Source organism: Danio rerio, chromosome 25 (assembly GCF_049306965.1).
Source record: "Danio rerio strain Tuebingen ecotype United States chromosome 25, GRCz12tu, whole genome shotgun sequence".
In the NCBI taxonomy this organism is placed as follows: Eukaryota; Metazoa; Chordata; class Actinopteri; order Cypriniformes; family Danionidae; genus Danio; species Danio rerio.
The window spans coordinates 9,113,967-9,129,858 of record NC_133200.1 but is presented as its reverse complement, the minus strand read 5'-3'; the positions used below and the strand labels follow the sequence as shown (position 1 = coordinate 9,129,858).

The 15,892-nt window shown below is 36.6% G+C and overlaps 1 protein-coding gene across 1 annotated transcript; it reads right to left on the bottom strand.

The window, feature by feature from the left end:
- Positions 1 to 795: 795 nt before the first annotated feature.
- Positions 796 to 15,726, bottom strand: LOC108181583 (mucin-2-like). Its single transcript, XM_073942820.1, has 18 exons — positions 15,497 to 15,726; positions 15,282 to 15,396; positions 13,814 to 13,895; positions 13,557 to 13,690; positions 13,214 to 13,412; positions 11,959 to 12,084; positions 11,536 to 11,650; positions 11,266 to 11,404; positions 10,801 to 10,914; positions 10,612 to 10,678; positions 8,577 to 8,720; positions 7,697 to 7,855; positions 6,811 to 6,905; positions 6,593 to 6,719; positions 4,221 to 4,476; positions 4,078 to 4,130; positions 3,193 to 3,293; positions 796 to 2,722 (listed from the first exon to the last, which is right to left on the bottom strand). The coding sequence occupies exons 1-18, from the start codon at positions 15,724 to 15,726 to the stop codon at positions 2,567 to 2,569; spliced, it is 2,412 nt and encodes an 803-aa protein (XP_073798921.1). The 3' UTR covers positions 796 to 2,566.
- Positions 15,727 to 15,892: the final 166 nt, after the last annotated feature.

Below are 15,892 nucleotides of genomic sequence, written 5' to 3'. Positions count from 1 at the left end.
AATAAAGAGGCACATACAATGTAACAATAAAACTGCTTGTCTGGTGGTACCTGAGCTGCTATATAACTGCAGGATCCTTGGAATCCAAACCTTTGATTGTCGAAAGTTTTATAATGTCCGCTTCCATATATAGTGCAGGTTCCTGGACATTTATTTTTTGTACATGTCCATATTCCAGATTGACAAGTGCTGTAAACAGAATCAGCTTGAATAAATGTGATGCCAGTCTTTTATTTTTGAATAGGTTTTCTTCATTATTACCTTATGTCCACACCTGTCAACCCTCCTGTTTTTCCCGAGATTCCCCCGTATTTTACAGTTCTATCTCACTATCATCCCATAAAGGTATTTTCCTATATTTGTTCCGTATTTTCAGTGTTTTTCTAAAGGGTGGCATAAAACATTAAAGAGCTGAGCCTCCCTATATGCAACCCATACCGCCAAACCAATAGAGGCCATCCATTGCTCTTAAATGCAATCTGTTCTGTGCTTTCGCTTAATTAGGCACGAAAACACTTTGAAATAAATATAAAAACGGCGCAATTCCCTTTCCTTTTCATAACAGGTGCCGTCACCCCTCCTATGCAATCCTCAAAACAGTCATATAATGGTGCATTACTGTCAGCTGACGCACTCCATAGTGGTAAATAGAGGCTGCTTCCCCAAACAGATTCTGTACACGCGAATTGAAGCGGAGCGAAAGTCTGGCTTTTAGGTGCGTTTTTGATCAGATATATACACATAATTAATAATAATAATATCTAAAGATGTCGATCTTGGTGTTTTGTTTTTTTCAAACACAACTAATTTCGTCTTAAATGAGCATAAAAAGTTAGGAAATCAGTCGAATGCTTTCATTATATTGTTAGATGTGTGCATTTTTAAAGTAACACCTGTTATTTAATGTAGTCAAACAAAAAAATCTAAATAAATAAGATTCATGCTCTTTAATCAGAATGTGTAAGTTATACAGTGAAGAAAAGGCTAATGAGATTTGATAGCTTGATTCTATTTCATAACAGCTATTAATTTTAATAACTGAACTGTTTGCTAATTTATTTGCTGCTAATGTATATATTTATTTTTTTCTTTTGTAAATAATAATAATAAAGGGGGTGGGGGGTGGGGGGGTATCCCTTATTTTCACATCCCAATGTTGACAGGTATGTACGTCTGCTATGTGTTTTTATATTTTATACTTATTATAATATCTAATTCTGTTTTACAATTATTGATAGAGTTCCTGCTAGCAATCCATGTTTAAAACAGGAATTCTCGGGCCTCAGGAGAGGAGTGTATGCTATGCAGCATAAATTATAGTAAAACAATACAAATATACATTACTGATGTGAAGGGGCAAATATGGAATTTGTTGAATAAAGACATTAACGCTTTTTATGCATATAGCACTTTAACAATAGCTGTGTCTCATTTCAGAGGCTGCACCCTCCGAAGGATACATTCAAAGGGTGCTGAAACATCGTGGCGCAACAAAGGCTGTCTGATTTCAAAAAAATTTGAAGGTTCCTTCAAATGCAGCCTCAAAATGTGTTCTTTGTTTTCCAGGTTATGATGGATACTACCGGTGGATGATTTGTGGCCCATCGTTCATTGCACGCTAATAATGGCAGGACGTTTTTAAAAGAAAACTTCAGATTAAATGAATGAATTAGGTTTTACTTGGATATCTAAACACACGTTTAGAAATCAAAAGTAGTACGACATGTCTTACCAAAAAGTGATTTTATAGACAGTTTACATTTTTATGTGTACATACAGTATGGATCAAAGGAAATATATTTCCAGCTTCTGCAAACGTTGCTTTGTCTTCAGATCGCTTAAAATACGTTTTAATCACTTTAAATTTAAGTAATTGCAAATTTTAGTACTGCTTATTAACGACAGATTTTACGGTTGCCTGGTGACAAGATCTGTCTTCTGTGGGCTAGATCGTCTCATTTCAAAAAGCTTCTGCTTGTGTAGACTTCGGAGGACTCACCTTTGAAGTCTGCATCCTTTGGAGGATGCAGCCTCTGAAATGAGACAGCTATAAAGTCATGTCTAAAAGGGCCTTTTCCAAAAACCCACAGTAAATCAGTCTTGGAAAGCGGCATCATTAATATTATAATGAGATGTTGTAGTATAACCAGTAAATTATCTGTTGTGCATGAAAAAGGACACAAAAATGGGATTAACTGTACGAGGACAGATCAATCTGCCATAAGAGTTCTGCTTGAGCCAATTATTACTGCTACTTTTACTGGTTTTTCTGTCTGATGCACTAGATTTAGTGCTTTAGACCATACTTCTTTTTTATTCAGCAATGTGTCACCTGTGTAGTTTCTTCACTTGATAAAGAAAATTGCTGCCAACTTTACTGGTATTTTGGGACTAGTGTATGAAATGTGTCTTCCCAGTAAAAAGACAAAAATCATTCAAGTATTTACAAGTATTTAAGTATTAACCTCATTCTGGTAATTTTATGATAATTTGGCTTAGTAATAAATGTGACATTTTTATGCAATCTAGCATAAATGAAACTCTTATTAGCCATGGAAACGTATTGTTACCACTTATTGCAGTCTACAGTTATCTCAGTCTCTGGTTGGTAAAGTTGTCCACCATGAGGACACGGACAGTCTTTTCTTTCAACACAGTTTCCTCTATCATCATCCAGTAGACCTGAAGGACACAGGCAGCCCGATTCACATGTCTGTGAAAACTGTGGGTGAACAAGACAGTAAATCAAGAATGGGAGAAAAAGTGGGTAAAAAAGATTTTCTGACACACCCATTGTAGTTTAAACTTGAAAGACATTTCATATCTAGCATGCAAAAAAGGTTGAAAAAAAATCAGCAGTGACCATTTAGCATTTGAGCCTTTTTTTGTTGTGGTCACATAGCTGCAACATTTTGCTTCATACCAAATCTGTCGATTTCAAAAATCCTGAATGCGATTGCCTACATTAGCACATACATTTACATTTTGGCTACAATAAACCCACTAAATTCAATGAAAAGCGACAGAGTATTTGGCATATTGTGTAAAAAAAAAGTCCTGTAGTGTTTTGTAGGAGTTAACAATTACCACTCCTCAATCACTACCCACGAGAACCCACTCGAACCTCAAAAACATATTAACAATATTAAAGGATACACTTAAAAACAAGGCAAGATTGGAAACTGGACTTACACAATTTTCTATCTTTTGCATACAAGTTGGTTTACATTTTAGTCCATGTTGATCTGGTCGAGCTGTACTGCAGTTAAATAAAACCTTTGGTGAGGGGCACTCTGAAAAAGATATCCGACAATGGATAAACACCCATGAGAAAGAATGATAAATTACACTTAAACCACACTTGGACAGTTTTTGTTGGACATCTATGCCATAGTTAGACAGTTAGCTTCACCCTGCAGCCGGAGAAAGGTTACTCACTGAAGCTAAGCAGGGCTGAGCCTGGTCAGTACTTGGGTGGGAGACCACATGCAAAAACTAGGTTGCTGTTGGAAGTGGTGTTAGTGAGGCCACTAGAGGGCACTCAATCTGCGGTCTGTGTCAGTCCTAATGCCTCAATATAGTGAAGAAGACACTATACTGTCAGTGAGAGCCTTCTTTCGGAGGAGACGTTAAACCGAGGTCCTAACTCTCAATCCCAAGGCCAAATTCCCTCTATTGGCTCTTACCCATCATGGCCTCCCAATCATCCCCATACATCAAATTGGCTCTATTACTGTCTCTCCACTCCCCCTATAGCTGGTGTGGTGAGCAATGTTGTCCTGTGGCTGCCTTCGCATCATCCAAGTGGATGCTGCACACTGGTGTTGGTGTGGAGAGACCCCCACCTCATGATTGTGTAGCACTTTGGGTGTATGGCTATACACAATAAATGCGCTATATAAATACACATTACCTACTAGCTTTACTGTGTAAAAATCCAACTGGTTATCAATTATTTGCACCCATTCTAAACATGGTAGCTTATATACACCAACAGCATAATTTAAAGGCATATTGTAGCTAAATAGAGCTCAATTAACAGGAAATGTAGCATCAACCAAAAGTATGTTGTCTTACCAAGAATGTGGGGTTTCTCAGACTCGCAGTGTAACACCCCATTCACACAAACACTAGAGCAAGATTTAAAGAATTAGATTTTGTTTGCAAAGTGTACATTTCAAACACATTTAAATGCTTAAAACTATTTCGCAATCACTTACCAGTATTGACCATTAATGTCGATAGATGTGCCAGGTTGGGCTATCTTTCCCATGCCGTAACATGGACATTTTTCAATTGGTACACACTGTCCATCCTGATCCTTGTAGAGTCCATCTGGACACGCACATCCATCAACAGGGACAAAGTCTTCTTTGCAGCTTGTGTGCTCAGAGGAAAGAGAAAGACAGGTAGGCTGGCAGCTCTTCAGGTAATAGAAGTATCTCTGTGGTGCTGGGCAGTTCTGTATATACTTGCCTGTGGGGATCAGTTTCAAGGAATGTGGTGTTAAAGTGAATTTTGCACATAATGCATACTACAATGCCAAAACTCTGCAGATGACAACCCCAGATCATCTATACAAAGACAGAGAATTTTCAGACACTTACAGTATAGTTAGTAGCAAAAGAGTTCATGGCATTAGGTGGTGTGTGGGGTACATTTCATTCTTGTTGTGTTGTTGAAAGTTTTTGTGTTTGCTCCATGAAGTCAGTCAAGTTGGTACATTTTAATTTGAACTACATTTTCTTAAAGCTACTGCTAAGACAACTGGCTGTTTTTTTCCATCAGTTGCACTCACAGAAATAAAAGTACAAGAACTGTCTGGTGTGGTACCTTTTCAAAAGAGTGCATATTAAAGGTTCAAGAAACCCTTGTGTATTTTTTATGAGATTTAAACAGATTTGTGTGTGTTGAGCATCATTTAAAACATTGTTAGCACCTGTCAGCTTTAATTGTGTGTAAAACTGGATAATTTAGAGCTTTTGCCAGCTAATTTCATCTTCTGAGTTAAAATCATTTTTGGGGCGAGATTAAAATTAGTGACGTAGCCCGAATCTGCTAGTGTAGTGATGACACGTCGGTTTCTCATTATTATTCATAGCGGAGTTTTTTATCCTATGAAAAGACCCTGCTTCTTATTTATGAGAACATGTGCTTTCCGAAGGCAAGGCACACCTGCCAAGCTGAGACCCAATGATTGGGTGAGATCGCGTCCGCACACGGCAAGCAGTATTTAGCCGTTTATGAAGGGTCGTATGTGTTTGTTTCCATGATTCATAGGGTTTGTTGCATGTTTTTCCCTACGATGCTGTCAGGCCCGATGCAGCAAAGCTGTTGGTTTGCAGCAAGCATTTTTGTCAAGAGAGCTGTACGAGAGTAGGAGAACGGCGGACTTTGTCTGTTATCAGTTGAGTTAGTTACCATTCTGACACATCACCTATATCCGTGCTGCTGTGTTTTGGGTTTATTTTTAAAATTCTTTGAATTATCAGCAGAGTTAATGGTTGGAATAGACAGGGAAAGAGACCTGCTGCACTGCTATCCACTGTGTCTGCAGTCAGACCCGTGGATTGAGGAGGAGAGAAGTCCTCCTCATTTATAGTGTTTACATGATTATCTTCATCATGATAAAACAAATTGTGGTTATGTGTATATGAATTTACGAATAACAAATGTAGCAGGGCATTACATTACTGTTTAATTCTTTGCATTTTAACTTTGTGAACTATAAAATCATGGGTCTCACGGTTTGTGCCTCATTTTGTAAGCTAACTGACAACGGTTGTTCGCTCCCCTCCTCTGTCGGCCATGCCCACTCCTCCCTCTGCTGGCAGAGATCCGCGCCCATCATGAAGCATTTTTTAAAAATTCGGATGTAGACTTGAACCGAAAGAGGCCCTTTCATGGCTTTTCAATACCTCTAGGGTAACATCTTGATACATAAAAAAATAAAAATATTGGTCACACTTTACAATAAGGTTTATTAGTTAATGTTAATTAATGCATTTACTAACATGAACAAACAAGGAACAATACATATATACTACTGTATTTGTTCATGTTAGTTAACGTTAGTTAATGAAAATTCAGCTGTTCGTTGTTAGTTCATGTTAACTCATGGTGCATTAACTAATGTTAACAAGCAAGACTTGGAAGTTAATAATGCATTAGTAAATGTTCAATTTTGATTAATAAATGCTGTACATGTGTTGTTCATGATTAGTTCATGTTAGTAAATGCATTAACTAATGAACCTTATTGTAAAGTGTTACCCAAATATTTACCTTTTGAATTTTTAGGTACTAATATATACCGTTGAGGTACCAATATGGACTCTTTAAGTACAAATGTAACCCTTTTAAAAAGATACCACCCCAGTAACAGCTCTTGTACCTTTATTTCTGAGAGTATGGAATAAAAGTTCTGATAGTGGTTCCTCAGAGCTGATATTGTAATAGTTAAGGTCAACTTAGTGTTGTGTAATTTTCATTATAGCTATTGTTCCTAGTGTGCATGTGTTAAATCCTAAATTTATATCATCTTTGATGCACATCCATTAGTCTACCAAAATATTGGATTTTAGCCTTCTTACCACACACGTTTTCTCTCCATCCTTCAAGTGTTACATTTTTAATCATACAGGCATGGACATATGAGGAAAACACAGCACACAGACAGTCCTCACTCCTCTCACAGGTACAGCTGGCGTATTTGCATCTCTGAAAGTATACAAGGATGTTGTGTCACTGTTAATTGTGGGAGGTCCATTGCTGTTTGAAAAATTATACAATGGTCTGTTTCAGTTCATACTTTGTAGTAGCTTTCTGGGTTGACTTTGCTGTGGCATTGGGCAAAAACGTCACTCTTGTCCATTATCTTGTAGCACCAGTGCTCAGCATAGTTCTCTACAGGAATCACAACATTTAGTGTTACAAGCAAACATAGCCAAATTCAACCATAGACGTCCTCTGTCATTTACTTCTTTAGTTATCCTTGAGCTGCTTTCATTGGATGAAAACGTTTAATGTAAATATTATTTTCTCCTCTTTGTCATCTACTATGAATAAATTCAAGCTTCCCAACTACCATCTTTTCACTTTTTTCAGTCCGACGCTTTATATAAAAACTTAATCCGTGTTCCCCCAAATTTTAATACAATATTTCTTACTTATTCTTTTCTTACTTTAACTTTTCTTCTTATTTTTATATTAATTATATTAACATTGCAAATTTAAATATTATTTTTTATCAGTGTATGTATCAGAACATACATTTTCGTATAGCTTTTATTTCTTTAATACTTTAATTTACTTTCAATTTTCTGTGGTCTCTGGGAAATAAGGTGTGGAAGCAGAGAAGTGTGGTTGGGGTTTATTTTCTTTGTGTTTAAGAGTTTTGTTGGTGATTGTTTTTTTTCTTCAGACAACATAATTATTTTGTTAACTGTTTAACTGTTAAACTGTCTGCAGAAAAGTTAATAAAAACACTGAAAATATCTTGGATATCTTTCCGATTTATCTAATTTGTTTTGCTGTTATTAGGCTGTGTTAAAAAACAGAACCTTACTTAAAATCCAAAGAGCATGCTTATAGTTATAAAATATAATTATTGAAGGAAGTGGTGCTGACAGAATATTTATATTTTAGTCTGTGTTTGCAAAAATAGAAGAAAAAACATAATTAAAAAAGCATTTTACCACTGACACTGTTGTGGGAACAGGGGATGACGGATTTATCAGAACGACAGTTTGTTTCAACCTCCCAGGCGTTTGCGAAGGAAACCGCTGTACCCTCCACCAATCCTTGAGGGGTCTTCATATCATCAGCCAACACCTTGTTAAAGTTTCCACAGAGACCTGCACAAACAAATGAACACGTGCAGATGAGAATGACTTGCCCTTTTTATATGAAATCTTATATGTGCCTCTTTGATGCCAACCTAATTTCACTGAGTAGGACATAAAATCTAGGACGAAATCTTTGTGGGTCCTTGAACATCATTCCAATCAGCCAATCAGAATTAAGGGATATGTTTACCATTTATGTTAAGTTTAAACTTACGGTTGGGTTCATAAACCTATACATGACTGTTATCCATCTATTATTCCCCTCTGACTTTGGGAATGATTTTCAGTCATGGTTGGGTTTAGGGGTAGAGAATAAGTATGGGTTGCATTTTCGAACAAAATCGATGCTTCAGAATCAACATAGATGTTAATCCAGGATCGCATCATACTTGGCAAAATCATGACATGTGCCTCTTTAGCGTCTGCATGAATGAGTAACTGAAAAGTTGCATGTGACGGTCAGATTATTTCAGCAATACTGTGTCAGACTTTTCATTATTATGGCTAATTGCTTTACAAGATGCATCTCAGATGTACACAGTTAAATCAAATTTAACATGTTTCCATCATTTAAATTCATAATTCATTACTGAACATGTTCTAATTGTATATTTTCCTTTAATTCATTTGGTCAAATACATTTCAGGTTATGGTCTTGCATGAGCAATGCATCAGTGGTCATTGTGATTTCCTTACTAATGATTTATATGATTTGTCTCCAAATTCTCACCATGAGTCTTGCCCTGGAATCTCTTATCCATGGTGATGTACACCTGCATGAGAGGCACCAGCTGTACCAACACTCGCAGCCCAAAGTTTGTATCAATCAGGATGTAGAACGATGATGGACTGAACACAACGAATTGACGTGAAGCTGAGAGAAAAAGAGTTTGATGTTTTAAAAAAATATCTGCCTTCACAAACATTATTCCTTAAAGCAGTGTTATTTTAAAAACTTAATGAGAATAAAGTTGAACATTTTTAGATAGTGACTACATCAGCCTGCAATATCACTGAACAAAACTAAAAAGTAGTCAAAAGATAAAACCTAACATGTAGGGTTGGGCGATTTGGCATCGTAATTTGGCATCGTACGATGTCTAATGTGAAACATCGGGATGGACAATGCCATCGTCGTCATAGGCTGGGGGTGGGGGTGGTTGTTAAATATCAATTAATTCATAACGAATTAATTAACTGTAGCCTATCGTTTTCACCACCTGACCCACGTGGTCTTTGCTTTACCCATAACCAAACCATAAATAAATAAAGTTACAAAGAAATGACCACCTGTCAATCACTTTTTTTCTGTGGGAATCTGGCATGAATAGGCAGTTATCTGTGTCATTCTAATGGCTTTTCCCACAGCTGGTGGAGGAGACGAGAGTTTGGTTAGAGTTCACTGTAGTGCATACATTTTCATTGTTTTCACTGTAAAATCCTCACCGCATGCGCGGATTTAGGAGACATTTATGCAGAATGCATCTTTGCACCTAAAAACGCCAGATGCAGCACTCAGGAACAAATTAAAACAGTTGTTATGTGAACTAGCTGAAGTAAAAAAAAAAAGCCCACAATGCTTGCCCCGACTTTTTGCTCTTCTTATTGACTCACTGATCTAGAAATGAACGCGAATGATTGGTTAATATCAGCTGTCAATCACGCAGTCAATGCCTTCTGATGACAGGAGCTACAACCGCGAAAATGTGAAGCGCTGAAGATGAGAGAATGAAAATAACACTGACAGATTTATCTAGAGTTACTAATACTGACACATCTTATTAGTGATCATGTGCTGAATGTTAATCCAGCATTTACACTTTTCCAAGAGTGGATAAAAGACTTCCAGTGGCTTCAAATCCGCTTTGAATATGACTTAAGTCTGTGGGACGGGGTTTGCAGGTAACAGCGTTTGCCACTGAATCTACACATTTTAAGCGCGAGAGGTACTGTAAAATACTTTATTTAATCATTACGATGCTGTCAGCCGTGCAAGGGGCAGCTATAAGTAACATTTAACAAAGCTCATGAAAATACCGTTATTGCTATTGAGATGACATGCAAATAATAAGTTATATGTCAATAAAAATTTGGGGCGGGGCGATGGATCGCGATGCTGGCTCAGCATTGTAAAGTTTGTCATCCATCGGCCAACCAGCATTAGATGAATAGATCACACCGCACAATTTCACAGTTTTCAGCCATGTTACTGGCACTTTTTTGTCCTAGTTTTTTTTTTTCTACAGTCTGCTTTTTTCAAATGTTACCTGTTACCCCAAAAAAAGAAGTGATTCTGAATCTGAACAGCCTGGATCAAGTCGTTAGTATTCCTACATTTACTTCATGGACAAAGATACAAAACTAAGCTTAATGTAACCCTAACTCTAGCCCTAACCCTATTTGTAGCTGTGCCCTAACAGCTTGGTTGCTTTTCTTGAGAGGAAAATGCTTTCTTCTAAAAGAGAAAAACTTTGCATGTATTTTTAAGGATGAGTATGTGGACTCGAATCAGAACAGTAAAACCTATGCGATTGTTTGTATCCAAGTGCTAATGAAGCTTCCACAGCTGGCATTCAGATGTGGTTTTTGTTTTCTTTTTTCTGAAACTCATTGTAATGCAACCAATTGACCAATCCTTTCAGACCATAGAGTAAGTGTTTTGACATTGGATGGGTCAAGGAAAAAACAGTATATATTAGGAGCACTTTAAGTTTCAGTAGACAGATTTTAAAACAAAAACAAGATATGGAGATTGTCTCTTTTACCTGGAGTGTATGGAAGTAAAACTGCTGCATTGTGTTTTACTGTCCCATCTTCAGAAATCACCAGGCGCTAATGAAGAAAGACATACAGTACATGTTCAATTTCAAACTTACCTGTGAGATTAATTCCTCACTTACAAGCAGAAAAAAAGCCAAATCTAGAACATTTTGCTTGTAGTGTACTGTACTCACATTGACAGTGTCACTGTTAAATATCACATCTATGGATTTTAAGCAGGTGTCATAAATAAGGGAGGCACAAGGTGAAATCTGACCCAATATGATGAACTTTGACCCTACAGAGTCCTTCAGAAACACACAGAGAATTAGGTTTCATACTTATAAATTTTATATAATAATAACAATAGTATTGGTGGTTTACCGGGACTCTCTATAGGTGTATATATTTTAACAATTATATGGCTCTAACACACCCCTATACCTAAACCCAACTCTCACAGGAAACCTGTGGCAAAATTTTATTGTCAAAAGACCCCATTAAGTATGATTTTCAAGGATTTTGAATTACAAAGACATCAGACAAGTCCCCGTAAACCACTTTTATAGAGAACAACTATGTCATTATACAAAAGAATGACCTCATAAACCATCAAAACCAGTACACACACACTGTGATCGTAACTAAAACATCCTTACTTTTGAGAGCACATAGGTACAGTCTCCATGGAAAGTGAATTCCTGCCCATCGAAGGTGGTGAAGTGAGATCCTTCCTCTACTGAGCACCGGCCGAGAACAGGTTTTATTTTACAGTTCCATTTTCCATTCTGACACACACTGAAGGAAACCAAAAAGTTATATACATGGCAAACAACCACTATCGAGAATACAGATATTAGATACTGTAATAGTGTGGTCTACAATGTTTTACTTACAAGTTTACTTTTGAAAAAAGTAAGTGTCATTACCAGTCTTGCCCTACTTCATGTAGTTCTTCTTGTGGTTTGTAGATGCGGTCGTGCTTGCAGTGACATTGTTCCCGTGGGATGCATCCCATGTTTAAGATGTCATCAAACACAGTTCCTATGACACATCATATTAGCTCAAATAAATACAAACATTTCTCCTTTATGCACAAACTATTGTCTGTTTTCCACAAAACGATACACAAAAATCGGCATTAATCATGTCCTTACATATGTACATAGTCTTCAAGTTTAAGGTTTTTTTTATTGTGCTTTGAGAAAACAGACAACTTATTTTAAGAAGAGTGCCTTGGCTATTTAAACAGCCTTGTAATATGCAGTGGTTCTTAAATCAGTCACATTAATTAAAAGACTGTAAATAAAACTGTGGTGAAATTCACTAAATATTGAGATTTAGGGACTGACCTGGTGGGCAGAAGCAGCCATCGATATTGTGCTCCTCACACTGGGTGTTTGTGTTTTCACTCGAGCATGTGTCTATGCAGGGAGAGCCGCTCTCAAAATGTACCGTATTATAAGGGCATGTCACAGCTGCATGAGAATGCAAATAAAAAATGTTACAAATTATTGGAGGAAGTTTTAGCCGATTACTTCACTCACTATTGTTTATTTATTTCAAATTCTATATAGCAATTTATATATAAAGGTGTACAGATTTCTTCTACTGTAGCAATTTAAAGATTTATATCAGAATCAGAATCAGTTTTATTGCCAAGTGTGCTTCACAAACACAAGGAATTTGTTTTGGCTACAGAAGCTTCCAGTGTACATAAAGTGACAACACAAAATAAATCATTCATTCATTCATTTTCTTGTCGACTTAGTCCCTTTATTAATCCGGGGTCGCCACAGAGGAATGAACCGCCAACTTATCCATAGGTCGAGCTGGGCAAGGCAGTGGCGCAGTAGGTAGTGCTGTCGCCTCACAGCAAGAAGGTCGCTGGTTCGAACCTCAGCTCAGTTCTGTGTGGAGTTTGCATGTTCTCCCTGCCTTTGCGTGGGTTTCCTCCGGGTGCTCTGGTTTCCCCCACAGTCCAAAGACATGCGATGCAGGTGAATTGGGTGGGCTAAATTGTCCGTACTGTATGAGTGTGTGTGTGTGTGTGTGTGAATGTGTGTGTGGATGTTTCCCAAAGATGGGTTGCGGCTGGAAGGGCATCCGCTGAGAAAAACGTGCTGGATAAGTTGGCGGTTCATTCCGCTGTGGCGACCCCGAATTAATAAAGGGACTAAGCCGACAAGAAAATGAATGAATAAATGTTTCTTTGTAGATTTTTTTTTTTTTTTGTAAATAAACGGCATGTTAAAAAAAAAAGTTAAGTGGAACCTCTATATTTTTAATGTAAAATTAAATGTAATGAATTCACAAATAATAAACACGTTCACAAACTATTTCTACAGTTAATTAACCATATTTGTGGTTTGATTTTAATATTTGCATGCAGTACATAAGGAAAGTTTCACTATTCATGAGGGCACCAGATTTTGAAAAGTAATAACATTAAAATCTTTATGGTTATAGACAGATTTTACAACATATGATAGAAAATCTATTTAGGCTTCTTGGGATTGATAGGGACCCCCTAATTCCCCGGTACTTTAAGTGGCTGCTTACCGTCAAACAAAGTAGCACTAGAACAGTCCATTACCATTCCCTTACCACAAAAGTCTTTTGTTCTCCAGGTTGATGGAGTTCCTCCATTACGTGAACACTGGCGTGAATATTCAGACAGAGTCGCACAGAGTGAAGAGGACTTGCTGAAGCATCTATCATACACACATGCATCTACATATGGATGATAGCTCATGGCACAAGAGGACCAGGCTTTAGCCCTGAAAAGCTCTTCACAATCTGCTTGCTGTGGAGACAAAGGTATATGTTTAGCATTTACCTCCGATATATAATGTAATTTTCTGAATTTGTTGTCAAAGTAAATTTGCATGCATTTGAAAAATTCCTCATCAATCTATTAAAACCCATAAGTAAACTTTTTTTTACTTACATAACTTCCGCAAATAGCTTTCCAGTTGTTCTTTTCATCTGTCTCAGAAGGATTTTCACAAAATTCCATTGGGTTGAAAACTTTGTGCTTATTCCCAAATTCAATGTAGCCTATTTTTTCTGTGTTTCCTGGTTCTTTATTGAATAAGATTATACACAGTTAGCTTTCTGATAAAGAAACTTGATCTTCTTAAATTAGCAATACACAAAGGGATAATAACAAAATAAGACAGAAGTCAGTGAATCACAGCAACTCACCTGTTATAAACTCATCACGAATCCTGTTGAAATTACCACACAATCCACAGGTTTTATTTTGATATTTATTGTCCAGCTCGACCTAAAACAGAAAAAGCAAAGAAAGATTTTCAATCGTTTTACATTACCTCCATGAGACAGTTTTAAAATGCTAATTTATTCAGTTCAGTGCAGACTGGCCAAATCAATCATTAATATGAATACACACTGTAGATATACATTGACAAGTTGTTTCAATTTGCACCAAATTCTGATTTTGTAAACAGTTTTGTTGGTAAAATCAATTCAACAAATGCAATAACCTAATTACAGCGATTTTTAAAAAATGCCATTTAGCTCAATTCGTATTCTGTCAAAGTTTTTTTTTTCCCTAAACCAAAATTATGCAGGAATACACAAAGTTGTAAGCAAATAATCGTTATTTATTTATAGTCTTTGTTTAAAGTCTTTCTCAGAGAAACAAACTCCAACATAAAAGACGTGTGGTCATAAGACACAGTTCCACAAATGATTGGTTTAGGACAGTGGTTCTCAATTTCAGTACCACCCCCGCTCCAAGACATAGCAAATGTAGCAGTGAACAACATGCCTTAAATACACATAGAAACAAGCCAGTCTCAGATGAAATCATTGAAGTAATTAAGCTAGTTGAGGAGAATTGAGAAGTTCTGTGAACTGTTTCCCTCTGCTGGAAAGTCTGAGTCATGCATTATTTGCATGGCCAAATCATTTCTGCACAAACTTTCAAAGGCAAGCTCATCTGCATGCTCGTTGTTCAGAAAAAATACCCAAGCGTATAATAAACAGAACTGCTTATCCATCAAATACTATCATTCATATAATATCCGTACAGCTGTATATTTATTGTTTTCCATATTTGCTTTCCCTTTGTAAGTTAAGTTTCTTCAAAATATCTTCTTAAATGTTCAACAGAAAAAAGAAACTCACAAAAGGTTTGCAATCACTTGAGGGAGATTAAATTGTAAGTTATTTTTCATTTTTGGTGGTGAAAACATTACGAGTTTGTGATGATAAAACAATTATATATAAAAAAAGAAATAAATAAATTAAAATCAAAAATGAAAATGATCATTTACTCTCCCTCAAGTGGTTCCAAACTTTATGAGTTTCTTTACTCTGATAGAAAATTTTGAAGAAAGAAGAAAACTTGCAACAATCATCTTACATAGGAAAACAAATACTTTGGAAGTCAATGGTAACAAGCTTCCAGCTTTTAACAGTGTTCAAAAGAAGAAAGATAGCCAAACAATTTTTTTAAACAAAAAACAAAAATAAAACATTAAAATGCATTGCAAAAACTTCAAAATAATATTTGAGATATTTTAGAATTTGACGCTTTTTTCCTTTAATGGTCATTGCTCCATTCCCCAGCTAATTTTTTCAGTAATGCTCAGTTATTACTAATCCAAATACTAAAAATCAGTCACTAATACAATAAATGTCTTACCGTGACTGCCCCATCTTTGCTCCACATGACGGTCAGGCCTGTTTTGGATCGGATATTGGTGTAGATTGTGTTCTCTTCTATAAGGATCCCTGATTCATACACGGGCAGCTTTGTACTTAAAAAAAATTATTCAAATGAATACCACACTACATCTTTACTACTCTGTGTTTACTGAGGAAGAAAATAATCAGTGCTTTAGTGCTTTAGAATCTTACATTTGATCATCGATCATGACGTTGTTTTCGCTGATTGAAAACATTTTGCCATTGATGCTAACCACGATCCTGCTGATCTTTGGGCCACTGCTGGTTTGGGTTCTTTTCACATCAACCGAAAACTGTTTTGATGTGCAGTCCGACACCAGGTTATACTCGCACAAGCCTGGGTACTGATAAATGTCCCCATCGAACGTCTTGAAGTGGAAACTTTCCCATGTGCTACACATGCTGCTGTGCTGATGAATACTATGATAGAAGGAAACTAAAAAACAAACAAACAAAAAAACATTTCCTCCAGTGTTCTCTTATAGGACACTTTGTGTCAAACAATGCCAAGTTATCCTTCGAGAAGTTTTATGAAGATCTCTGCTTGGTCCACAGACATACTTAACC

Bases quoted from the DNA above. Each gene is read 5' to 3' on its own strand.
- LOC108181583 (XM_073942820.1), bottom strand. From the start codon at position 15,726: ATGTGTAGCACATGGGAAAGTTTCCACTTCAAGACGTTCGATGGGGAC. The intron at 10,679-10,800 runs GTGAGTACAGTA...TTTCTTCATTAG, and splicing joins TTAACAGTGACACTGTCAAT to CGCCTGGTGATTTCTGAAGA. The intron at 3,294-4,077 runs GTAAGACAACAT...TATCTTTTTCAG, and splicing joins TGAGAAACCCCACATTCTTG to AGTGCCCCTCACCAAAGGTT.